The sequence below is a fragment of the Nelumbo lutea genome, chromosome 4, assembly GCF_056320005.1.
Source record: "Nelumbo lutea isolate HS-2025 chromosome 4, American lotus-T2T, whole genome shotgun sequence".
Lineage (NCBI taxonomy): Eukaryota > Viridiplantae > Streptophyta > Magnoliopsida > Proteales > Nelumbonaceae > Nelumbo > Nelumbo lutea.
In genome coordinates, this window is record NC_142687.1 from 10905220 (window position 1) to 10930999 (window position 25780).

General features: G+C 36.8%; 2 protein-coding genes across 6 annotated transcripts in view; both read left to right on the forward strand.

Annotated features, from left to right (window-relative positions):
* The window catches only part of PANK2 (pantothenate kinase 2), a 92667-nt gene extending 84295 nt beyond the window's left edge, over nucleotides 1–8372 (forward strand). For all 4 annotated transcript variants that reach the window (XM_088986355.1, XM_088986354.1, XM_088986358.1 and 1 more), the window contains 3 exons: nucleotides 6752–6946; nucleotides 7142–7213; nucleotides 7894–8372. In XM_088986355.1, the coding sequence (XP_088842481.1) occupies nucleotides 6752–6946; nucleotides 7142–7213; nucleotides 7894–7983 (357 nt within the window). In that variant the 3' untranslated portion in view covers nucleotides 7984–8372. The remainder of the gene's footprint in view (nucleotides 1–6751; nucleotides 6947–7141; nucleotides 7214–7893) is intronic.
* Nucleotides 8373–12425: 4053 nt separating this feature from the next.
* On the forward strand, nucleotides 12426–25418 carry MDAR4 (monodehydroascorbate reductase 4). 2 transcript variants are annotated; one of them, XM_088941128.1, is made up of 7 exons: nucleotides 12426–12792; nucleotides 13935–13986; nucleotides 15716–15796; nucleotides 20535–20653; nucleotides 20791–21010; nucleotides 23925–24043; nucleotides 24515–25418. In XM_088941128.1, exons 1-7 carry the CDS (start codon nucleotides 12673–12675, stop codon nucleotides 25238–25240), a joined length of 1437 nt encoding a protein of 478 aa, XP_088797254.1. In that variant the 5' UTR covers nucleotides 12426–12672; the 3' UTR covers nucleotides 25241–25418. The 2 variants fall into 2 exon arrangements, with proteins under 2 accessions (XP_088797254.1, XP_088797253.1); XM_088941127.1 differs by having other exon boundaries at nucleotides 12471–12792; nucleotides 15689–15796.
* Nucleotides 25419–25780: the final 362 nt, after the last annotated feature.

Genomic DNA, 25780 nt, shown 5'->3' on the forward strand with positions numbered 1-25780 from the left:
GTAGCTGAGAAGTAAGGTTAGAGGCAACTGTGAAAGAGTACAATGGCAGCAATAGGAGATGTCTACAATGATCAGAAACCTAGTGTGGTAATTTCCTCCGACTACCTAGGGGTACAAATGACCTCAATTAAGCTGAATGGGAAGAACCATGTTCCATGGGCTAAATCAGTGGAAGTGTTTCTCAAGGCAAAGAAGAAAGTAAAGCATGTAAGAGATGAAAAGCCACCGGAGGACTCTCCAGGGTTTGATGATTAGGAACAAGAAGATGCTCAAATCATGACTTGGCTGTGGAATAGTATGGAACCCAAAATTAGTGCCAACTTCATGTTCCTTGATACGGCTAAAGATATATGGGAGCATGCTAAGAAGCTATATTCTGGACAAGATAACACAACAAGAGCGTATCAGCTATATCAGGAGTATTTTGATTTACAACAAGGAACCAAAATACTAGAAGAGTACTATGCCTGCATGAAGAATATTAGGAATGAACTTAATGTCTATCACCCCCTTACTCCAGATATTAAAGTTCAGCAACAGCAAAGGGAGCAACTAGATGTTACAAGATTTTTAGTGGGGCTGAAGTCGGAATATGAACCAGTTAGAGCCCAAATATTGGGGGGCTCTACTCTTCCTACACTTGAGGAAGTATTCTCAAGGCTTTGTAGAATTTCTTTGGGATAGACAGAGAACTCTACACAGTCTGATAGATCAGCACTTGTGACAGCTAGAGGGGTTGGACATAGTACAAGAGGGGGAAGTCATGTTCCCCGAGGAGGCCGTGGCAGTTCCATGATTAGTTGGGGTGGTTGTGACTCAGGGGGAGGCCGTGGTAGAGGGAAGAATAACTCTACAAGGAAATGTACTCATTGTGGTAGAGAGGGACACACAGTGAATTTCTGTTATGATCTACATGGCCCTCCCTCTAAATGGGCTAATCATGCTGTAGCAGGTGAGGTTGATATCAGTGACAGTAAACCAGCAGACCGAACTCCTCCCACATCTATATCTACCTTTGGGAGGGAGATGGTAAGCGTACCGCGTGATGAGTATGAACGGTTCCTTCGAACTACTTCACAGCATACCACTGCCACACTTGCCCAATCAGGTATTGCTTGCATGTCATCTAAAACCTCTCCCTGGATTATTGACTCTAGGGCCTCAAATCATATGACCGGGACTCCAGGTGTGTTCTCTTCTCTTTCTGAAACCTCCACATCACAAACTGTTACACTTGCCAATGGGTCCTCATCCACCATATGTGGTGTTGGTAATGTTGACATGGCTTCTGTGCCCTTATCATCTGTTTTATATGTCCCTAAGTTTCCATTCAATCTTATGTCTATTAGTAAAATAACCAAAGCTCTTAACTATTTTGTTACTTTCTTTCCTTCCACTTGTGTTTTTTAGGATCTCAAAACGGGGAAGAAGATTGGTGGGGGGCATGAACCTGGTGGATTGTATTATCTTGATGGTGGTGGATCTTCAATTGCTCTTCAGACTTCACTTACTCCTCTACAATGGCATTGCCGACTGGGACATCCATCTCTCAAGGCTCTCAAGATTTTGGTCTCGTCATTGAGTCATTTGTCAGTTTTGCAATGTGAGTCATGTCAGTTTGGGAAACATCGTCGTGTGTCCTTCAGTCCAAGAGTTGAGAGTCGTATGTTGAGTCATTTTTCTTTGGTTCATTCAGATGTTTGGGGTTCAATCAAAGTAGTCTTATAATGGGTACAAGTATTTTGTCTCCTTTATTGATGATTGTTCAAGAATGACATGGATTTACTTAATGAAAGAAAGAAGTGAATTGTTTTCCATTTTTCAAAAATTCCATGCTGAAATACGCACACAATTTGGTGTTCCAATCAAAATTCTCCGTTCAGATAATGGTCGTGAATACTTTCTTACTTCATTTCAACAGTATTTAGAACAGCATGACATTATTCATCAGACATAATGTGCATTCACCCCTCAACAAAATGGGGTAGTTGAACGGAAGAATCGTCAGCTTCTTGAAACTGCTCGGTCTATTCTTCACCACATGAATGTTCCTAAACGGTTTTGGAGTGATGTTGTACTCACTGAATGTTTTCTCATTAATCGGATGCCCTCCTTCATCCTTCATGGTCGGTCCCCCTTCTCTATCTTGTTTCCCACTTTATCTCCATTCCCATTAATTCCTCGTGTCTTTGGTTGTGTGTGCTTTGTCCACAATCTGAGCCCTGGAATAGACAAGCTAGATGCACACTCAATTAAATGTGTCTTCCTTTACTATTCACGGACTCAAAAAGAGTACAAGTGTTATAATCCCATTTCCAATTTTATTTCATTATCTCGTCTTTCTACCTCACATCGCCAGTTTGTTTCCCTTTTATCCTCTATTTCCATACCTAACAATGTTCAAGAAGCTCTCAGTTCACCTGATTGGCGGCGGGCAATGGAGGAGGAACTTTCTGCTCTTCAACATACTCAAATGTGGGAACTTACTACTCTCCCACCTGGTAAGCATGTTGTGGGATGTAAATGGGTGTATACTGTGAAATACTTGCTAGATGGTAGTGTGGAGTGTCTGAAGGCCAGACTTGTTGCTAAAGGTTACTCACAGTTGTATGGAGTGGACTACATGGAGACATTCTCTCTGGTGGCTAAGATTGGTTTTGTTCGTGTACTAATTTCCCTGGCAGTTATGTATGATTGGCCTCTGTTTCAACTTGATATAAAGAATGCCTTTCTCCATGGTGATCTTGTGGAGGAGGTATATATGGAGCAACCACCTGGGTTTGTTGCTCAGGGGGAGGATGGTAAGGTATGCAGATTGAAGAAGGCAATTTATGGGTTGAAACAATCGCCGCGTGCTTGGTTTGGGAAGTTCAGTGAAGTGGTGAAGAGTTTTGGAATGAAGCAGTGCCAGGTAGATCACTCAGTGTTCAGCTATGACTCAGAAGCTGGGAAGATTCTATTAGTGGTCTATGTGGATGATATTGTCATTACTGGTAGTGATAAATTGGGGATTGGCAAATTAAAGGTATTTCTGCAAAATCATTTCCAAACAAAAGATCTTGGAACATTGAAGTATTTCTTGGGAATAGAGGTTGGCAGATCAAAACAAGGTGTAAATCTGTGCCAAAGAAAATATGTTCTTGATCTATTGGAAGAAACAGGACTGTTAGGTGCAAAACCGGTTGAGACCCCTATGGAACCAAATGTTAAGTTGAGCAGTGATGAGAAGTATTTGAAGATCCTAGAAGGTATAGACGACTAGTGGGGAAGCTGAACTATCTGACTATTATGAGACCCGATATATCCTTTGCAGTCAGTGTGGTGAGCCAATTCATGCAGAACCCTCGTATACCTCACTGGGATGCAATTCTTAGAGTTGTGAGGTATCTGAAAGGAGCTCCCGGCCGTGGACTATTGTATAAACTAGGAGGAAAACTTGAAGTAGTGGGGTATACAGATGCAGACTGGGCAGGCTCAGTGAATGGTAGAAGATCTACTACGGGCTATTGCACATTTCTTGGAGGAAATCTTGTGACGTGGAAGAGTAAAAAGCAGACGGTTGTGGCCAGAAGTAGTGTTGAAGCTGAATATAGGGCCATGGCACATACTACCTGTGAGTTAGTGTGGTTGAGGAATCTTCTACAAGAAATTGGGTTTCATATGGATAAACCTATGAGACTGTATTGTGACAACCAAGCTGCACTCCATATCTCATCCAATCCTGTATTTCATGAGAGAACAAAGCACATAGAGGTTGATTGCCACTTTGTGAGAGAGAAGGTCCTTACTGGAGAGATAAACACAAAACATGTGGACTCGAATGATCAATGGGCAGATTTGTTTACAAAAGCTCTAAACTTTGGGAAAGTGAACTATCCATGTAACAAGCTGGGATTATATGACATATATTCTCCAGTTTGAGGGGGAGTGTTAGAGTGAGCCGAATAGGGGTAGTTTAGTAATCTCATGTCAGTTAAGTACTTTGCTTATGTGGCTGTTTTATTAGAGTACTCTACCCCACACTTAAGTGAGGGCAGTTTAGTCTTTGAAAGTGTAATTAGAACCTAATAAACATAAGGGGGTCGACTGAATGAGAGACTAATCAGTTTCGACTAAACCCTCCTGTTCTCTCTTTCTCTTGTCTTCCTCCTCATTTTCTTCTTCCTTCTTCACTGGTTCGGGTTACTGTAGCTGCTCCAAAACATTAGCCTTTGTATCAGATGGATGTGAAGAATGCATTCCTTAATGGGGACCTCCAAGAGGAAGTTTACATGGACCTACCTCTAGGAGTGAGTATTCCTAATAGGTAAGGGAAAGTATGCTGTCTCAAGAAGTCTTTGTATGGGCTCAAACAGTCACCTGGAGCTTGGTTTGACAGATTCAGAAAGGTGGTGTTAAAAATTGGATTTTCTCAATCTCGAGCTGATCACACTTTGTTCATAAGGAATGTTTATAACCGAGTGATTATGCTAATAGTGTATGTGGATGACATTGTTGTCACTGGGAATGACCCTTTAGGAATTACCCAATTAAAGTCCTTTCTTCCTTCTGAATTTGAGATTAACGAATTTTTATTTCGCAGGAATACTTCCTGGGAATTTAAGTTGCAAGATCATAGAAAAGAGTTTTTATTTCACAAAGAAAATATGTTCTTGACTTGCTCCAAGAAATTAGAAAACTAAGGTGCAAGCCAGTTGAGACCCCAATTAACCCCAACCATAAGCTGTGTTGTTGATAGAGATCCTTTTCTAGATAGAGGAATGTATCAAAGATTGGTTGGTCGCCTTCTTTACTTGTGCTTGACTAGGCCAGATATATCCTATGCAGTTAGTGTGGTGATATATGCATGAACCTAGAACCTCTCATATGCAAGTTGTCAATAGGATTCTTGCCTATTTGATGGGATGTCCTAGTAAGGGAATGTCATATTCCTACCATGGGCATATGAAGATTAAAGCTTATATAGAAGCAAACTGGGTAGGGTATGTTGATGATAGGAGGTCTACATCTGGTTATTGTGCTTTGGTAGGGGGCAATGTGGTATCATGGAGAAGTAAAAAGCAACCAATTGTTGCCCATTCTAGTGCAGTGGCAGAATACCATGCAATGGCCCTTGGGTTATCTGAATTGTTATGGTTAAAAACCTTATTAATTGAGATGGGTGTTCACACTGAAATCCCAATGAGACTTGTGATAACCAAGCAGCTATAAACATTGCCCATAATCATGTCCAGCATGATCCCACAGAACACATTGAAGTGGATAAAAATTTCATTAGAGAGAAGATAACTACGAGAGAAATATGCTTACCCTTTGTAAGGTCAGAAGACTAACTTGCTAATTGTCTTACTAAGGGAGTTCCCAAGTCAAAATATGATAGTAATTTAGGCAAGTTGGGGATGATAGATATCTATGTTCAGATTGAGAGGGAGTGTTGAGAATATTTATGTGAAAGGGTATTATTGTCTTTCACATATGTTTGTATTTGGGTGCCCAAGTAGGGGCGTACTTGTAACATTTTTCAGAAAGATGTATTTTTTAATTTTAAGGGTGTGAACAGTGACACCACTCTTCTTCAACAAATCCCTTTCTTCTTCTTCCCCTTCTCTCCCTTCTCCCATCTCCTATACTTTTTACTCAGTAAATATGTCAATTAATTGCCATTTTGACTTTTTTTTTCTTTTTGTTACTATATGTTTTGATTAATTTGAGAAAGTTCTTTTGTAGTTATATGCATTTTTTTACCTTTTCTTTTGAATATAGTGACTTAGTAAGTGAACAATATCAAAATAGTAAGCCAGTTATCCTATCACCAATTCCCCACAGGTCGCTTAGGAAAATATTTTAACAAAATATCAAAAGGTTTTTAATAACATTCTAAAAATTTAAACCTTATCAATGAAATGATGAAATCTGAAATATCACCAATTCCCTATGGTTCTTTTAGGAAAATATTTTTAAAATTATAATGATTTTAATGAAATGTCGAATAGTTTTTAATCATATTAAAAAAAAATTAAACTTAAATATATAGTATATCAATGAATCTGAAATATTGCCAACATATTGGCAAAACATTAGAGATATTTGCAAAAAAAAAGGAATTCCCAGAAAATTTTGTTTCACCACCTAGCAAAATGAGGATATTTCTCCAATTTCTTGGATATTGTGAACCATGGTTAAAAGTGCACTTTCATGTAGAGGCCCTCGTTGAATTGTTACACTTGTTTGAATATCACATATATGCTTAATGGGTTCCTTTTTATTTGGTGTAGAAATTACCAGTAATGAATGAAATGTCAAAAAATTTTGATGCTGTAGCAAGAAAGTAGTTTTACTAGCTATTAAATAGATAGTAGTGATGATGCAAATCTAGAAAATATGCAAATATTTAGAAATGTATAAAGTTTAAACATAATGAATACCAAATCATAGACTGAAAGTCTGATTTCTGTCTTCAAACCATACACCCCATTTATATTTCTTTAATATTTCTGATTCATCTGCATAGCAGGCTTTATAGGTTTCTGTGTTCAACTGTTGTGTCAAATTATTGCGGTCATTAAAGAGATGCAAGGTTTTTTCTTTTTTTTCTTTTTTCTTTTTTTTACTTTAAGTTTAGAGACTATTTTGGGTTAAAAATCTGAAAAACTCGATCTATTTTCAAGCTGTCACTTTTCTTCTTTGTGTGTTGAGCTGCATTAGTCTAGAACTTTCTTGTGTTCTTCTCATTCATTCTTCTACTCCGCAGCATTGTGATATCCTTCGCAAAGCTGCTGAAGCAGGAGGTTTGCTTGTAGATGCAATGATAAATGTCCAAGATGATTCTAAAGGGAATTCATCATCAGTTCCTCTGATGGTTGTTGAAAATGGGTGTGGAAGTCCATGCATAGACCTCCGGCAGGTCAGCTCAGAGCTAGCTGCTGCTGCAAAAGATGCCGACCTGGTAGGATATAATACAATCCTCTGATTCTATGCAGCTTAACCTTTGCTTAAGTATCTTTTGTTATCAGTGTGGATTTACTGGGGAATTGGTGGGTTTGACTTTGTTCCTTGGGAAACTGCTCTAAATGTGAAAATAATGGTAACTTAATGGTAGATGAGCTCAAATCCTGCATTTTGACATTATTGGATGCTGCAGGTAATCTTGGAAGGAATGGGTCGTGCTCTTCATACTAACTTCAATGCTCATTTCAAATGTGATGCTCTAAAGGTAAGATTTTACTGTACCTGATAGCAAGATGAATCTGATAAGCTAATTTCCAGAGCTGTCATATTCATTTACAGTATCGTGGAAAGAAAATTCAAAGTATATTGCTGCAGGAATTTTAATGTTGCCAAAGCAATACTCTGTTTATCGGAAACTGGCATTCCTGAGATTCCATTGCACTAGGAATATTGAAAACAAACTGGAGCAATATAATTTGCCAGAATTTTAAGGCTGATTACTGAGAAAATGCTCATTGATTAATGATATTGTTAATCTAATCAGGTTAGTTACCAACTTGAAGGGATCTTTGTGATAGTCACCAAATAGCAAGTTCCAAACCATAGTGATCAAAACTAGATGGTATTGACCAGAAAAATAAGCTGTCCCAGGACAATCTGCTTTACCTGACATCCATCAAATTTCTTACTTTGAGCCGGTTCAGACTGCAATGAGTGTACTGGTTCTATTTATGCAATCCCATCAACACACTTAAACCAATTTGATAGGGGTATTTACATTTAGTTTTGAAGATATGGCCCAAAGGCAACCACCCTAGATGTGTTGCAGGAGTACTACACAAGTTCTTTGCTGTTTGACATGCATCAATGATGAATCTTTTAAAGAGTCATAATTCTAACGAAGGAACAAAACCCTTTTTTCTGCTACTTTTTTCTTGTCAACAGCTTGCAATGGTGAAAAATCAGAGGCTGGCAGAAAAATTGATCAAAGGAAATATATACAGCTGTGTCTGCCGATATGAGCCATTTGCTTGAAAGCCCCCGTCATCAAAGTTAAAATTTTACTTGTTTCATGTCTCAAGTTGAGTGGTGAACAGTTACGACTTTGCAGAATGACAACCTCTGAGTGTAAAAAGTTGGATATAAGTCTCCTTTAGGCTGGATTGTGTCTTGGAATTGCTGATTGGAGGGGAATCGGAGCACCAAATATCCAATTGAATCAGGTTGTCATTTTCTTGACCCAATATTTATCTTAAAAAGTTATGTAAGAAACAGTTATTTAAGATATTGACTATTGGAAGGACAAAGGGAAGTTGTATAAATCATGGAGTAACGTCCAGCTTACTGAGCGTTCAATGATGAAAAACAGTCTTTTTAAGTTTCAAATGGTTTTGAATAGAGAAAGGTCGATTGAGCTCGCCCAATTTGTTGCAATCTTTGATCCTGAAGATGAATGGTGAATGAAATCCAGAAATGATTTAAACGCTCATCCTGTCCGTCTGTCGTCTTGGCTGGTGAGAAGTATTTCCTGTCTGAGAATCAATGCAAAAGTTACCAAAAACAGTTTCTCAAAAGGAAGAGTCCGTGCCAAGTGGCATGGAGTCCGGTTGTGGCATCTCGTTTCAGATCCTAGAGTAATTGGGTATGGTTTTCACTTTTCATTGCTGAGTTTGGAAGGAGTACAAATGCAAATATGTAGAGTGCAAAACCTTATATTTTGTATTATTTTGTATGTATTTATGCTGTATATATTTGCATTTGTACTCCTTCCAAACTGAGACCTAGGAGCACAGAGATGTACTTTGGTTGTTTTCAATGAGATTTTGCCTAGTCAACCCATTTTCTACCTTCTGATCAAAATGCACATGCCACCAATCGTCTTCCAATTGGAGGATTCATAACTCTTGTAAAAACCTTTCTTTTGAAATATTTATCAAAAAAGGAAAACATGGATAGGATGCTGAAGACAAGGGTTTACCAGATTCAGATTCAAGCATTCAAATCGCTTTAAAAAAAGCTGGATTCAAATCGCAATTCAGCAAGATTTTGCCCATCATATACGACAAACAAAACCTATGTCTAAACTTCTCATATTCTGCTATACCATGTAACATGTATACAATCACTTCGCTTATTGGGCCATTTGGGTGGGGGGATTCTACCCAATTGTACTCCGATCTGATCATCTCAGGCGCTGACGACCGTTTTGACAGATGTATCGGAGGTACGAACCCATCCCTCTCATCTCATCTCTCTCTCTCACATCATTTATTTTTTTAACTTTTTTTTCAATACAAAACACAAACTGAAGGACCATTGGCGACCACCCGATCCGATAGAAAACCATTCCAGAAGTATCTTACTTGCACTCCTTGTTCACCTCTTCACTCCCAGTATGCTTTCTCCATTAGAAACAACAGATCTTCAACCGATGCCAACCCATAGAAAATATTCAGAGCAGGCTTCTGGTTCTTGTCAGGACCATCACTAAAGTCAACGTAATCCTGTTGAATAAACCTCAACAGGGAAAGACTCGCGCAGGTTGTGGCTGATAAAAGTTGAAGCCAATAGAGTAGCTTATTGATGTTTCGCAACAGAAGCACCCATCCTGCATAGCTAAGCAAGGGGACATCTGATGTTGCCCATATCCGTAATGGGAACTTCTGCACAACCCGATTGTTGGGTTTTGCCATATTGAAGCTCTCTTTCACATGTCGGTTGTGGTGGCTCAATAGCCCGATTGAGGTAATTGGAAGGAAAACCGCTTTTACAGTTCGAACAAGTGGGAGTTGGATTTCAGTACCTAGGTAGACTGATGTTGCCATTCAAGTTCACGACTTCGGCTGAAAATCATGGCTCCCTTGATTAAGACAATGGTGGTGACGAACTAGAAATCCATCTTGCCTAGTTTGATAGCAAAACCACCCAGAAGAACAACAGTTGCCCAGATGAAAGATAAGGCTCCCGCGACACTGGCTGCTTTTTTCAAGAGTTGCAAGGCAAATGGAAAATAGTGTCAGCTTCTTTTTAGGCACAAGGTTAGCTGAAAAAGTGGAGCTGGAATTGCTGCTCCATGGTCTTCCAATTGGGCTTGCTCCATCCTACCAGAGCAGATTTTGAGGAGTTTCCCTCAGTTGCGCAAGAACTTACCAACAGAGAAGTATGGAAACTATAAGATCAAGTGCTTCTGTAGGAGATGAGAGCTTTGACAGTTGCAAACTGAATTACGAAAGAGACAGATAGTAGATTCATTTCATTGCTCTACTGGTTGTATGAGTTGGGTGGTCACCAGTGATCCTTCCGTCTGTGTTTTGTATTGAAAAAAAAAAAAAACAAAGGATTTGAAAGAGAGATAAAATGAGAGAGACGGGTTTGTAATATCTGCCGGAACAACCGTTGGTGCCAGAGAAGATTGGATTGGAAGAGTGCATGGTTGCACAGGCGCCAAGCCGAGAGTCGAGATAATAAGCGATTTGGAGCTAACGGGAGTTACGGGATGAGTTAACGGCCGTCCCATTAGCTCCACACGTGTTAAGGGGAGAATGCGTGTGGGAGGACAGTTGGCGGCCTCTCATTGTGTGGGGCATTTTTGGGTTGCTTGGCTGTGGGGCACAGATTTGAACTCTTCTCAAAGGCACCTATCTTTTTTTTGGTTTTTTTTTTTATTTTTTAATCTTAAAATTGATTAAAATAACTCAAGTGACCAATCACTTTTAAGACTTTTAGTACTCCTCATTAAAATGTCATTAACTCTCTCTCCCCTCTTTCCTATTAATTCTTTTAATTATCTCTCGTCATTAATTATGCCATTAACTCTCTCCTTTAAGAATTCAAGCCTCTCTCTCTCTCTCTCTCTCTCTCTCTCCATTACTCCATTATTCCATTAAATTGCATCAAATTCATTAACTTTATCTAAATAACTTCAATTTAACAATATATTTGCACTAAACTAAAATTATCAATAAAGATTAATTATATTGAAATTGAGATATTCAATAATATATTATTATGCTAAACAATCTACTTCCATTTAAAATTATATTCCATTTGAATATATTAAGAATTTATTAACCATAATAAAAAATAATTTAGTAAGTTAAATAAATAATTATTTATTATTATTATTATTGATAAAATATTTTTATTCATATCATAAAAATAATTTAATTAATAAAAGGAATTTACAAATGAATATCAATTTAAAATTAATATAAAAGTAATACAAAATTATCTAACAATTATTAGTTTTATAATCAAATTTTATTAATAAAAAAAACTTAAGTTCCACTAAAAAATAAAAAATTTACATAGTTAATTAAATTTAATAAAAACTTAATATACTTTTAAACATAGTTTAATTATTTTTAAATCAATTTAAATTCCATTTAAAAATAAGTAAAATTATAAAAAGTTCCTTGGGATTTCTAACAATCATATGAAACTCCCTAGTTTTTTTTACCCCAACAAAAACCTCCCCTATTGTTTTGAAAAGGGTGCAAATACCTTTTATAATTAAATTTTATTAATTTAAAACGAACTTAAGTTCCATTAAAAAATAAAAATGTATATAGTTAATTAAATTTCATAAGGAAATTAAATTTAATAAAAACTTAATATACTTAAATAAATTCAAATTTGACTCACTTCAAAATTTAATAAAAATATTAGTTTTAAACATAGTTTAATTATTTTAAAATCAATTTTAAGTTCCATTTATAAATAAGGAAAATTATAAAAACCTCCTTGGGTTTTCTAACAGTTCTATGAAACTCCTTAGTGTTTTGGCCCTAACAAAAACCGCCCTTATTGTGTTGAAAAAATGTACAAATACCTTCCTTTAGTCAGCATTCCAAATAAACAAATGTTGATGTAATGCATTAATTTTACTTCATTTTTTACTTTTTAGATTTGTCTAAGAAGAATAAGGAGAATTATACTTTGGAAGTTGTTTAGCAAAATAAATTAGTTGAGGACTGGAGGGTAAAATTGAAACTGTAAGTTATGTATAATAATACATTAACAATGACTTGGGTGTCTTAGTAACTTCTTTTTATAATTTTACCTAAAATAATAAAAATTAGCATTAAGATTAAAAAAATAATATAAATTTATATAAAGAATAGAAAATTTGCCACTCTCATTAAATCACAACTTAAAGACATAACCCAAAACTTAGCTGAACACCATTTAATTGAAAATGTCATAAAACTCTAACGGGTTTGACCAGATAGGCTTTGCTTGATGATGGAATCATCGCGAGTTATTCATGTGGTGTGGTGGGGTGGGGTCTTTACTTGATCGGATGGGCTGCTCCAAAAAACAAAATTCCCAACAAAAGAAAACAAAGGAATCCCAATTCCCATTCCGCTAACTGAATGGCCAAAATGGATCCACATGTATGGTACCCGTTTGGTTCCTTCTCTGCTGAGTCGTGACTGCTGAGTCTCTTGACTGCTGGAGGGGTAATATGGTAAATTAAGCATCATATCTTCTCATCAGCTGATCGGCCTCAGCCCACATATATGAATATGTCACAAAATTTTCTTATTTTTCTCTCAAATTAACGTGAGAGATGGACTACTGATGGATTGAAATTAAAAGTGAGATAGAATATGCGCAAATCTTCAAACCACTAAGTCTGTTGAGTCGGATTCGAAACAGACCCTGACACACGGAGGGGAAGAAAGAGATTTAAGAGAATAGGAGAGAAAGATAGAAATTGGGATGGGAAGAGCATTTGTTTATGTGATTCTTGGCGGAGGCGTCGCTGCTGGTTATGCAGCTCTTGAATTCTCGAGGAGAGGAATTTCTCGTGGTGAACTCTGTATCATCTCCGAAGAACCAGTAATAACTTTCTCCTTTGACCCCATTATTCTGGGTATCTTTATGTTTAAGTAAGAAAACTATTTTCCTGGGCATTAGCTCTTCTGTTGGGTGACATATTGGCTGTTTTATTTCTAGTTGGAGTTATTGCTTTCTGTAATCCTCACGATATCCAACAATTCACATTTCAGCTTATTATAATTCGTTTATTAATTGATGTGCAAGAAAAAGCTAATGTTTTAAATTCTTTAACTTTGTTTTTTACTGTGGAAATCTCGAAAAGAAGCTGCTGATTTTCGCTTCCTTTGCTTAATTTTTGGTTCTTTTGTAAGATTTCAGAGTAATATTGCGTTTGTCCATTTCCAAGTTATCCCTGTACGTCTATTCTATATGCATGTTATTTCTTATTAGTTATTACCATTGTTATAATTACTTCTATAACTATTATTGTTGTTATCATTATTATTATTACTGCCAATTGATCTTTCGCTTTGGTTCTTACCTTGTACATGTGCTCTTCTGGACTCCTCTTTCTGTTGGCTCTCCCTTCATCTTATTAATGTAGCTGTCCTACTTCACTCACGTTCTAACCAAAGCAAAGTCTCACCTTAGTCCTAAGACCGAAGGAACTTTTTCCATTTTTACCAAGCGAGCCATAGCAAGCATGCCTGCAAAACTGAAGAGAAACAGTTATATGATTAGTCATATGACTTGTAAGTTTAGAAGAGTATAGATCCTCCTGCACTTCTTGTGCACATGATACATCATACTTGTAGACTTGGGTATAAAATCACCACTGGAGATATCTGCCAATCAATCTCCCGGGGAAAGTTAACCTTATTGGGTACATGAATCCTGTTTTGCCTTTCTGTTCTGTTTAATGCCATATCCATTGTTAAATTATGACTGATTAATTCATTTCTTACTACTTCGACTCATGTCCTTTTTGGTCTGCCTGCCCCTAGCCCTTCCAACCCCTTCAACTTGCAACAGATCACTTCTTCTTATGGGTAGTGTAGGTGGTTTTTTGTTCATGTGACCATTTGGAATCAGCATTAGATGATAACTTACATTCTTGATTTTACTAATCCTCAAAATTGTTTTTTTTCCCAGTTAGCCACCTTAATATGGAGCTTCCTAACGATTTATTATGTTTCTGGCAGGTTGCGCCTTATGAAAGGCCTGCTTTAAGCAAAGGATTTTTACTTCCAGAAGGTATCTTCTTTTCTTCTTGGACCACCCCCCCCCCAAAAAAAAAAAAGATGTCCTATTTTGATCTCTGTGCTGCTCATTCGGAAAGGATAAAATATAGCAGATATTTTTTTATGAGAATTAACTTCAACTTCAACTGTTACTCAAGACGTAATTTTTCAGTGTCAGAATGTGTTGAGACAGTATTACCTATACAAAGCATGTGCAAACTGTGCCTTCAACAATTGGAGGTCCTGCTGTTCCACCAAGAAAAGTACCCTGTGAATACCCAAACCATATACTTTATGCTAAGTTGCTAACAGTATTTTGGTTTCCTTATGGCCTTAAATCAGTGATAAGGGAACCCACCTTGCCCCTCTTCTAATATTTATTGTTAGTTTTCATATGGGTTTTACAACTTATCTTGGATGGATAACCACATATGAAAAGCATTCCCACTAGTCTCTAGTTGTAGTTATTTAGAGATTGTTTGTAGCTTTTCTCTTCAAGTCTGGAGCCTAATTGGTTCAGCTCAAGTCAACTAGCTGGGTTGGCCACATGAATTGTGTTATCACCATTCCATGGATCCAGCCTATCTCTATGATATCTCAATGGAAGATTTGAGTGAAACTTCTATCCCCAGGTTCTTTTGGCATTTTTTTTTATCAATAACAGAATCAATTTCAGGCTCTTTTGGCATTGCAATAATCTTTACAAGGAAAAGGGAGGTATCAAGTTGTGCGTAGCAATATTGTCAGACTTGTAGCAGAAAGAGAACTATTTTGGTGAATAGGTTACAATTGGATGGTTCAACCATTCAACTCATTCAAATAAATAAAAAAGTAAAAAGTTAAAAAGTTTTAAAAATAAAATGGTTGTAGATTATCTTTAAATCTATTTTACATCAAAATAAGCTTAAAACAATAAAAATTATAAGGTAAAATACATATAAACACATGTAAATGTAGGAAGCTTGACCAAGTCAACATTTCTAAGAGCCAGACAACCAAAAAGTCCATTTCGGCTGCTGCTTCCAGTTCTGGCAGTCCAACTGTCCAGTCCGGTGATCACTCGAAGTCTGACAACATTGGTGCATAGTGTCTGTGATAAGTCAGCATATGTTCCTTTTCATGGAAATTCCAATTTTTGGTAATCTTTTCTTCTTATCTAACCTTTCCCCAGTTCCCCCTTTGTGCATTGGGTGGGGTAAACTTTAAAATATTCACATTCAAGCATTGTATGAAAAGGAAGATATTGGTAAATGAAAATATTTATCCTATCTATGAAAAGGAAAATATTTTAGATTTTCTTTCTTTAAGGGGTTGCTTGGTGCAATTGTAAAATCTCAGGCTGACAAGCATGAGAACATGGATTGAAGTCTGAGAATGTCCACTTTGTGCAAAAAATAAAATGAAATAAGAAAAGGAAGAATGCCATGCATTAGGTCTGTATCTTGTCTTATCCCTCCCAATACCCCAGATAGCCAGGACCATCATTGGGTAATGCCATATGTCCCTTGCCCACTTGAAAGGCATGTTTTTTGGGAAATAGAAAACCTCCACTGCAATTTTTTGTCCAATTCATAGTGGTTCTTCTTTTGTTCTTCAATATAACCATTTTTTCTTTCATTATTCATAAATGAATAAGGATAAAATTTATGATCAACTGTTTCCTAGATTATCTCTTATTTTGGTTGTTTTATTTACATCAGTTAAATTATGTGTAGTCTACTCAGTGCAAGTCTTGATTGCAGCTCCTGCACGTCTCCCATCTTTTCACACTTGTGTGGGAGCAAATGAGGAGAGATTGACTCCAAAATGGTATAAGGAGCATGGTAATTATTCTATGACCCACTTATCTTTCCTGTGCTAATGAAACTTTTTTATATGGTATTTTTTGTTCTTTTTAGTATGAGATTATCTTGTCATTGCGATGTCTTTTCATGATTATTATTGTCAATGTTGTAACAACATTAGCCAGCAGACGGCCTATAAATCAATTTTCTGATGAAAATAAAATTGAGTCTAGCAATTGCAACTGCATCAACTGTTTAAACGATAATTCGTGTCATGATAGCTTAGGAATAATATGCTCTACCTAGAAGAGTTATTAGAAATGATTAATTACATTATTGCAACTGCAATGCTCCATGTATACAAGTATTCCATTCAAAGAACCCTAAAAGTAAGATTCATAGACTACAATTCCTATTTAAATACTACTGAAAAATAAAATTGTTTATTTTCATATTCTTGTAAGTAGGGAGGGTAAATAGTAAATAAATAAATCTAAAGCCCTGCACTATTATCCTAGGAGTGTTGAGAGTCCAGAATGGGTACTTATCACTTTAGAGGAGGTCATGCAACATAGACATCTAACAATATCCTAAACCTCAACCACATTGGTTAAAGTAGGATTTTGTGTTTGAGCAAGATTCAAGGTTCTATTTGGTGGGTCAAAAGAAGTGCAAACTCCTTTACTTATGCTCTTCCTAAACAAGGGGTGGGTCAAAAGGACACTAGTTCAGTTCAATCTCAAAAAGCAACCAAATTGTTGAGCTTACCACCCCTGCCTGCACCCAAAAGGATTGTCAAATGACAGTTTTCCTTCTTTGACTCTGTGGAGTCCTTATAGTTGCTGGATTGGGAATAAGCTATTAAGTTAATTCCAATCACAACTTATAACTTTGTTCCTTATAAGCCATTTATTCAAGCCTGATCATACAGGTGGGTTATAATAGTTTAATTAAGAAAATAGGCCTATAATAATGCCCACTTAAGTGGGCAGATATCCTTAAATTGGCTTCAGGGAAAGATGGATTCCAATCACAATTTATTAAATCTTTAATTAAAAGAGGGCTTGCAGTAGAGCTAGTTTAAGTGGGCAGCAAGCCCTAAAAGGTTTAGGTCCATGTTAGTTAAGAGTGGCCTACCTAGACATCTAAAAATCTAGCCCCACCTTCTCTTATTTATGAGGTGTTCCACTTCTTTGATGGGACTCCTTAAATTTAAGTGGGATGAACTGAAACATGGCACCCTGGAGGAGGGGGGGATTGTGGTGGAGGTAACCTAATCACCTTGTTTTCTATATAAGCTCATCTCATACAAGGAGAAGGGGTTAATGCCATTTTAATAACTAAAGTTCCAGCAACAAGAGAGACAAAACAAAAGGAGAAAGAGAAAGGGAGGCATGGAGAACTAAAAAACAAGGAAGAAGTCCAGCCTAATTTCCCAAGTCAGTGAAGGTAGGAAAGAAGATGATCCTCCTCTATCTCTTCACATTATGTCTATAACCTCCTCTACGAGGAGGGTTGTCCGTTCGGACCGTTCGACCTGGGAACCGGACCCCCAAACGGTTCCCTGTCCGGTCCGATTTTAAAAACCTTGTTGTGGAGAGAAAAACCACCTAAGCCTTGTTCATGAAACTTGGCTAACTATGATCCCTACATGACTGCTATACATAAAAAAATGTTATCTATCTCACTATCTGTATATTCCTTATGGTTTGTCTCAAACTAAAGAGAGAATATGCACTAGATTTTTCAAAAGAAAATTCTGTAATTAAATTACACTTGATTTATGCTGTTCATTTACACTTGTAAATCAGAATCAAAAGATTTTTTTTTTCTACCCTTAGCTACTACTTACTATTCTAGTGGGTGAATTATGTTATGTGAGAATCACCATTTTTTTTCTACCTATGGTTACCCCTCTTCCTCTCCTTTTATTCCTTTTTCCCTTGGTCCTACATAGCATCCTCATATGTCTTTGAAAACTCATTTCTCTCCTCTATTGGAGAAATAAGGCTGCTCATAGTCTTCTATGGTTTTCATTTCCTTCTTGAATGTTGGTCCTTGTCTAACACTTTAAAATGGCCATAAGCCATATAGGTGCTCTCCAATCCTATATATCCATCTCAGTTTAATTCTCCCATCTTCTATTTGGTTTGGTTGGTTTGTTGGTAACTCTTATACATTTTCTAGTGGAATGCTGTCATGTCAACCCTGGTCCTTTGGCTTTATTAACCTATGATATTGGTCTTCATTTTGAGCTTCATTCGCATAACCGCATATTTTTCTTTTGCAATCAGCAAATAAAACAGTCTTTTACATCTTTGTTGATTTAATTTGCAGTTTATCCCTTTTCAGCATTCATGCATCAAGTTTAACTAATTATAACCGATTATTTTCATGATAAGGCAAACAAGGATAGCTACATGACTTTCATTGTTACCCACAAAGAATAGAAGGGATAGCAGGACTTACACATGAAACAGGTTTCTGTGGAGAACTTGTGACTGCTGTAACTCTTGACCTCAAATTGGTAATTTGCCAAATTATTTGAGAAAAAATATTTTGTCTGGTAAAAAATTTGTGTTAAAAATACAAAATATCTTTTTACATAATATCAATATTTACATATGTACATAAAATTAGAAAATCAAAGAATCAAATTCCATGTAACCTGAATTTTTAAATCTGGAATGTATTATACATGAACATCTATTTTTCCCCTTTTCTTTTACGTATTGAGTCTCTTTTACCGATTTACTGATTTTTTTATCAATAAAAGAGAGTTTTATTTAAATAACCAAACAGTGCAAGTTTCAAAAGTTTTTGCCAGATTAAAGCTGGGAGTCTTTGGGGTGGTTCCAAAGAAGAAGGGGAAGAAGACAAAGAAAACCTTTCAGATAAGAAAAGAAAGTTTGGTTTAAGATATCAGAGGCAATGAGGAATTGGGTAAAGCATGGTGTTTAAGTCCCATCAAATAGGTTTCTGGGTTCATGGTAGGTGTTTTTGTTCTAAAGTTGAGATAAAAGGTTAGGTGGGAGTTCTCAGTTTTGCCTGCTTGTATGAGTTTCAATGGAAGGGGGTGTTATGTTTTCTCGGGTTTTCAGCTTTGGGTGGGGTGGGTACCTCAAAATGTAATTGATTTTCAGAGCTGTTTTTTAGTTATAAGGGGTTAAGCTGATGTTGTTTTCCTGGGATTGGGTGATGTCTTATCACCCGTTTGTATCCTCCTTTTTTTTGTTTCATTAATAAATTTTCTTCTTTATTTATCTTCAAAAAAAGAGAGTTTTATTTAAAATAGGTTTAAAATAAAGCTTTACAGCTTGTAGATGGGAATAATGTTCCCAAACTAGTACATATTTCTGTCCCACTTTACTGCGTAGCCCAAAACAATTGTTGCCTCAGTGCCCCTTGTTTGGCAAGATAATCAGCTAGCCCATTTGCACTCCTTCTGACCCATTTGCACTTCCCTAAGTCCTAGCTGCTTAGCTAGCTTCAGCCCTTGTATCAGTGCCAATAACTCAACTTTTAGTGAATTGCCAATGCCAATTGGTCCTGAGAACAAAGCCAATATCCTCCTTCAGAATTTCTGATTGCTCCTCCTATACCTGACAGTCCCGGATTTCCAAGAGAGCTTCCTTCAAAATTCAGTTTAATCCTGTTGCTTTCTGGAGGTTTCCATTCCATCCTTAACTTTCTCTTTCACTCTTGAGGATAGTGCTACTTCTGTCCAGGTTCTTAGAATGCCTGTGACTAAGAAATCTTGGAAGCTATGCAAGGATTTTACCCAATGAGCTACTTTAACTTTTATGGTGTCAATCACTTCCTTCACTGTTCTACTTTTTTTTTCCAAGAAAATTCTGTTATTCCTTTCTTCCCAAACCACCCAGCAAATAGCTGCCTTCATAGCTCTCCACATTACCATCCCTCTTTTCTTTGGTGGCTCAGGGAATCTCGGTTGAAAATTCTTGCCACATCTTAAGGGGGAACCCACCTGCAACCAAAGAGAATACAAAAGAATTCCCCCTTTTCATTCTTCAAAATAAACTAAACGTGAACCTTTCCTATACCAAATTTTTGTCATATGCTGAATTTCTAACAATGTTCTTGAGATCCCTAATATGTGGATCTTGCTGTGGCATGGTTCTTCACCTTGTATATGTGAACCATATTTTCTGGGGAAAGATCAAAGTTTGAACTTGTTGACTAAAAGAAAGGATCAAAACTTCATTTCTTAATACCTCCTTATTGGCATGAGGCATTCATTCAAATCGATGGTGCTTTGTTTCTGCCTGAAGTTACAAACCTACCCATGCACGAGAAGACAAATAAATGTGTTTCCAAAAGAAAGAGAAACCATAAAATCTAGGGTTTAATGGCACTTAGGAATTTTTTGTTTAACAAATACGAAATATCATGATGCACTTATTTTCTCAATAAGAGTAGTGGAAATATTTCTATGCAGGTTTTCACACATGCAATCAAGATATTAATGAGTGCCGGCCTTTTAACGGAAAGAGTTGAAAGATCTATAATTATGTCTTATGGAACTTTATTTCAGTTAAAACAATTTTATACATCTAGCATGTCAATTAGTTTCGAATCTAATTCATTTTATATTACCCATAAGATTTCTCTCTCTGTCCTTTTTTTTTCTTTTGGCAATTCATGCAACTGCATTGTCTGACTGGCTAAAAAAAAAATTGATCTTGGTTAAATTTGATGAATTTGTTTCTCATCATTATAGCCAACTAATCATTGGAAATTGGATCTTCCTTCAAAGGAATTGAGCTAGTTCTTGGAACTCGAGTTAAGTCTGCTGATGTGAAGCGGAAGACATTGCTAACAGCCACTGGAGAAACCATAAGTTACAAGATTCTTATCATTGCAACTGGTGCTCGGGTGCTAAATCTAATCTGTGAATTCTCTACTTTTTTTTTTCTCTTTCTAGTTTCAGCATTAACTGGAATCCAACGTTATAAGAAATTTTAATGGGCATTAACAGTTGATTCTAATAGTATTGCATATATTTGTTGTAGGCCTTGAAGCTTGAGGAATTTGGAGTGAATGGATTAGATGCTGAAAATATTTGTTATTTACGCGATCTAGCCGATGCAACTAGGCTTGTTGGTGTGATGCAATCTTGCACTGAAAAGAATGCTGTTGTCATTGGTGGTGGATATATAGGAATGGAATGTGCTGCTTCTCTAGTTATAAATAAAATTAATGTAACCATGGTCTTCCCAGAGGCTCATTGCAGTAAGTTACTCTTCATCAGGTTCGGTGTGGTGTTTCTTGTTTTTATTATTAACCCTTCATAATAAACTTTTTATGTATCTACAGTATTCTACAAGCCAATATTTTGTTTTAAACATTTTGATAACCCAAGTTCTCATGTGGATTATATTCATGATTAATTATAAAATTTCATTACAATTTTCTCTTACAGAAATTCCATCCTTTAGATGCCTTCATCAATCACCATACATCACATTATAGTGTTCTAGTGATTAGAAGATGCCTTGATAACACAAGTTCAGTAAATTTAGAATATATGTCATGAAAATAATTTAGTAGCACTAAAATGGAACAAATGCAATTCAGGTTTAACAATAACAAAAGTGTGAATGAGGTACAATTTGGATTGGTAATCAACATATGCATCATACTCAATCTTTGCTACCCTTGTCTAATTATCCATGGTTAAGGAGAGACTAAAGAGGATTTATTTTGATAAGTGACTGAATTGCTTTATCATTTTTTGTAAAGAATAAAGTCTGTACAAAGTATTTTACATCACAGGTAGACTGAAGAAGAGAGGATTATCCCAAATCTCCACTACAATCAGCTAGAAACCTTACCAAATAAGCCATTCAGCATCTTCTAGACTGAAGAGGATGATACCTACAAAATTTAGAGCTAGTGGAATGAAGGGGAGAGGTTGGACCATCAGACGAGTGTAGCAGACATGAACTTGCTGAGATGGACGAGTGGTAACAATAGAAGTAGAAATATGTGCATTCATGTGATCCTAAGAATAGCCCAAGAAGTGACAAATGGGTGAAAGTAAACTAAGATAATTGCATTATTATGGTAGTAGACCACCCACTTTACAAGTAAGAATCTGTCCTAATGCAAGTTGAGGATCTTAAAAGAAGTGGAGAGAAGGCCAAAAAGGACATTGAGCCCGGTACTGAGAAAAGGCCTCATAACTCATAATTAAAGGAAATAGCCATTCCTTTTCATATGTGAAGTAAAAACTGGATTAAGGAAAAGGAGCCAGAGGGCAAAAGGACCCTTTATGAAGAGATAGAAGTATGGTAGTATAGTTCATATATAATGATGTATTAGAAATTTTATTCAAACCATAGTCTTCCTTACTTATTGGCTCAGATTCTTTGAGGGCTAAATACAGCATTTAGCAATGTTTGTGTTGATTAAACCCTAACAAATTAGAAAATAATAACAATAAATTAGTATATAAACACATTAAATGAATATTTTAGTTTAATAATGTCTATTTTATAATTATAATCTCAAAAAATTAAGAATATAAAAGTATGTTATAATGCAGTGTACAAAACTGCTTGGTGATTAGGTGAGGCAAGCCTCCAAGGGCGCCTTGTCACTTAGGCGTTGCCTTGGCAACTATGATTCAAATTGAATTTGATCATCAACAACTGAAAAATGCTTGAACTCCAAGCCATGGAAAACCAACCAAAAAAAGAAGGCCAGAAGATAATCATCCATTCAACATTCCCTGCTCCAAATACTAGGGATAAGGATTTGCTTAGTTGACATGATCTGCACATCTAGATATTATATAAATATTAAGTACCCATTATATACAATATTTATAATATGTAATGCCATGCCCTTGTGCTCACACCCATAGTACATTGTAAGGAATCAAGCCTGGACTGGGTCAAGTACCCCAACCCTCAACCCAAACCCAATCTAGACTGAAGTTGTGGTTTGTATCCTGTTTTTCCAAGCCCAAGTTTCAACTGAACTAGTGTCCTAGGAATATAGTATTTCTTGGTATTCTTGTATTCTCCTTGTTTGGAATTTATAATGCAGTCTTAGATTGGTTTACAGAATAGTCAATATGCTTATGACACAAGATTTCATATCATAGTTGGGGATCAAAGAATATGCAAAAATATATGATGTACTTATACTCCTTGTACATTACTCTTGTAAATATTGTTTTTAAGCAATAAAATTCTGTTACTGCTCAATGTGAGAGAGTAGATACACGTTTAAGGATTTGAGAGAGAACACAAGATCCAGCGACAGAGGATCTTGTTGGTTGAGGATAATACAATCTCGCAGAGCTGAGCAAGATCGTATATCTAGAGTTAGCGGATGATCATGACCTCAATGCAAGATGGTCTCATGCGAGGCTCATTGCAAGATTCTAGCGTCTGGGATCACACTTAGGGTGAAACGTGTCGTCACCTTAGGGAAACCGCGAGTTGGTTGTACCTGATATCCATGCGGACATGTGTTGTTCCCTGTGGCTCCCAAGAGCATGGTCTAACGACCTCATGATCCCCCCAGGACACGTGTCTATTGGGTATGAAAAGATGGGGTTTTCTTCCCGCATGTTTGTTAAAGCAAAGAAGATTCAGGAGCGTACAGAACCCTGCAAGTAGCCTGGATCCTCGATTCTATAAATAGGGGGTGAGGACCCCAACCCTAAAGATTGGACCCTTTTCCCTTAGCTATTTTGGTCCTAATTATCTTCCTTGCTTTGCCTTTCTTAGCATTCTCATTCTCAACTTCAAGACCTACAAACGATCTTCATCCCATTGACTTACACTCAAAAAACAAGTTGGGGGATCAAAGATGAAAGCAATGTGTGCATCGTTCTTATTTTGATCTTCTTCACTCTGACTCTATTCAGTTCAGCCTTAACTATTTGGGATCAGCCACACAAATCCTATCCTGTGGTTGTGCTTTTTTTTTTCATGTCTTAATTTTTATTATCTAATCCCTGGTATTTTTTATATAAGTAATCTAACCCCTGATACTCTTGTGGTTCTTTTTGAATTTTCTAGCAAGACTTTCATCATTTTGAGTTTTTTTAACATCAAAACTTCTTGGAAAATCTATCTGTTATATGATCAAAATATAGCAATATTTAACTCTATCTTCTCTTTATTTTCAGTGGCTCGTTTATTCACTCCCAAGATTTCAAGTTACTACGAGGATTTCTACAAGTCTAAAGGAGTGAAGTTCATTAAAGGCACTGTCCTGTCATCATTTGAAAATGACTCCTCTGGAAAGGTAAGTATTGTGCCATTACATAACGCAACATTCCTTGAGGGCATAATTGCTTGCGTTAATTCAAGGCTTGAAACGGGTGGAGAGATGTGATTGTTGAAGGGGACTGCCAGATTGTAATAGGTTAGATGAAAGCACAAAATCATCTTCCATGGAAATTTAGGCAGTTAGTGAGGGGGCCAGTAGCAACTGGAATCTCGTTGAATGCCTCGTTTAATTGGGTTCCTAGGTCTGCAAATTTGCTGGCAGATTCTTTAGCAAGACTGCAAGAGCAGGGATAGGGAAAGAGTTTTTAGTCTGGGGCTGCCCAGTCTAGGCTGTAATTTGCAACTTCTTATATATATATATATATATATATATATATATATACTCTGTACATTGCATGTGCCCTTAAACTAGTATATTTATTACCACACTCCAGACAATTAGTCAGCATTCACTTTATCACTATGTTTGTTCTTCTTAATTTTACAGGTAACAGCAGTTATTCTTAGAGATGGGACAAGGCTACCCGCAGATATGGTTGTGGTGGGGATTGGAATCCGCCCAAACACAGGTCTTTTTGAGGGTCAGATAACTTTGGAGAAAGGAGGAATCAAAGTAAACGGGTGGATGCAAACAAGCAATAACTCAGTCTACGCCATTGGAGATGTTGCAGCTTTCCCAGTCAAACTTTTTGGTGAGATCCGAAGGCTTGAGCATGTTGACTCAGCTCGGAAGTCGGCAAGACACGTTGTTGCTGCAATAATGTCACCGGACAAGACTGGTGATTTTGACTATCTACCATTCTTCTACTCCAGAGTCTTCACATTGTCTTGGCAGTTCTATGGGGACAATGTAGGAGAGGTTGTACACTATGGTGATTTCTCTGCAGGAATCTTTGGAGCTTACTGGATCAATAAGGGCCAATTAGTCGGAGCTTTTCTTGAGGGTGGAACCAAAGAGGAGTATGAAGCCATGGCCAAGGCTACCAGGCTGAGACCCATGGTAAAGGACATGATAGAGCTGGAAAGACAAGGTCTGGGTTTTGCACTGTCAATTACTCAGCAACCAATACCGCCACAACCTGTTGAGATCACCAGCTCAACGCTTGCTTTGGAGAAACCAATGTATGCGTGGCATGCAACAGCTGGGGTTGTTTTGGCTGCCTCCATTGCTGTGTTTGCATACTGGTATGGAAGGAGACGCCGGAGGTGGTGAAAGCTACAATTGGCTTTATATGTACAGCTCCTAATGTTATTCAATTCTGTAATATTCATGTTGTAGCATCCATTTGGTATAGAAGATCGGAAACGCATGATAGTACTTTGTAAACATTTCTTCTTCTTGAGAAAGTATGACATGAATTTCATCATAAAGTTTTATAATTTACCAAAAATTGATGGTTATATATCTACACCATTGTTTTAGAGCATATTGTTTTCTGTTTTTTGGTTAAAGGATGCCTCATTGATAGATGAAGGTATCAACATTGTTTTAAAGCCTTGAGGCGAGACATATATTTTGCCTCAAGGCTTAAGCCTCAAAAACCAATCAGGGAAATCAAATTCTATTAGTTTCTCTTAGTGTTTTGGGAAAGTTCAATGTAAAATGGGCCAATCAAGTTTTTAGTTTTTCTTGGATATATCAAGTGATTTTCCGTATCCAATTATATTCTTTCTTCTAAAGTATTGATTGACCATAAATCTTATGTCCAAATATATGGACGATTCTTCATATGTTTCCTTTCTTCCAAATTGG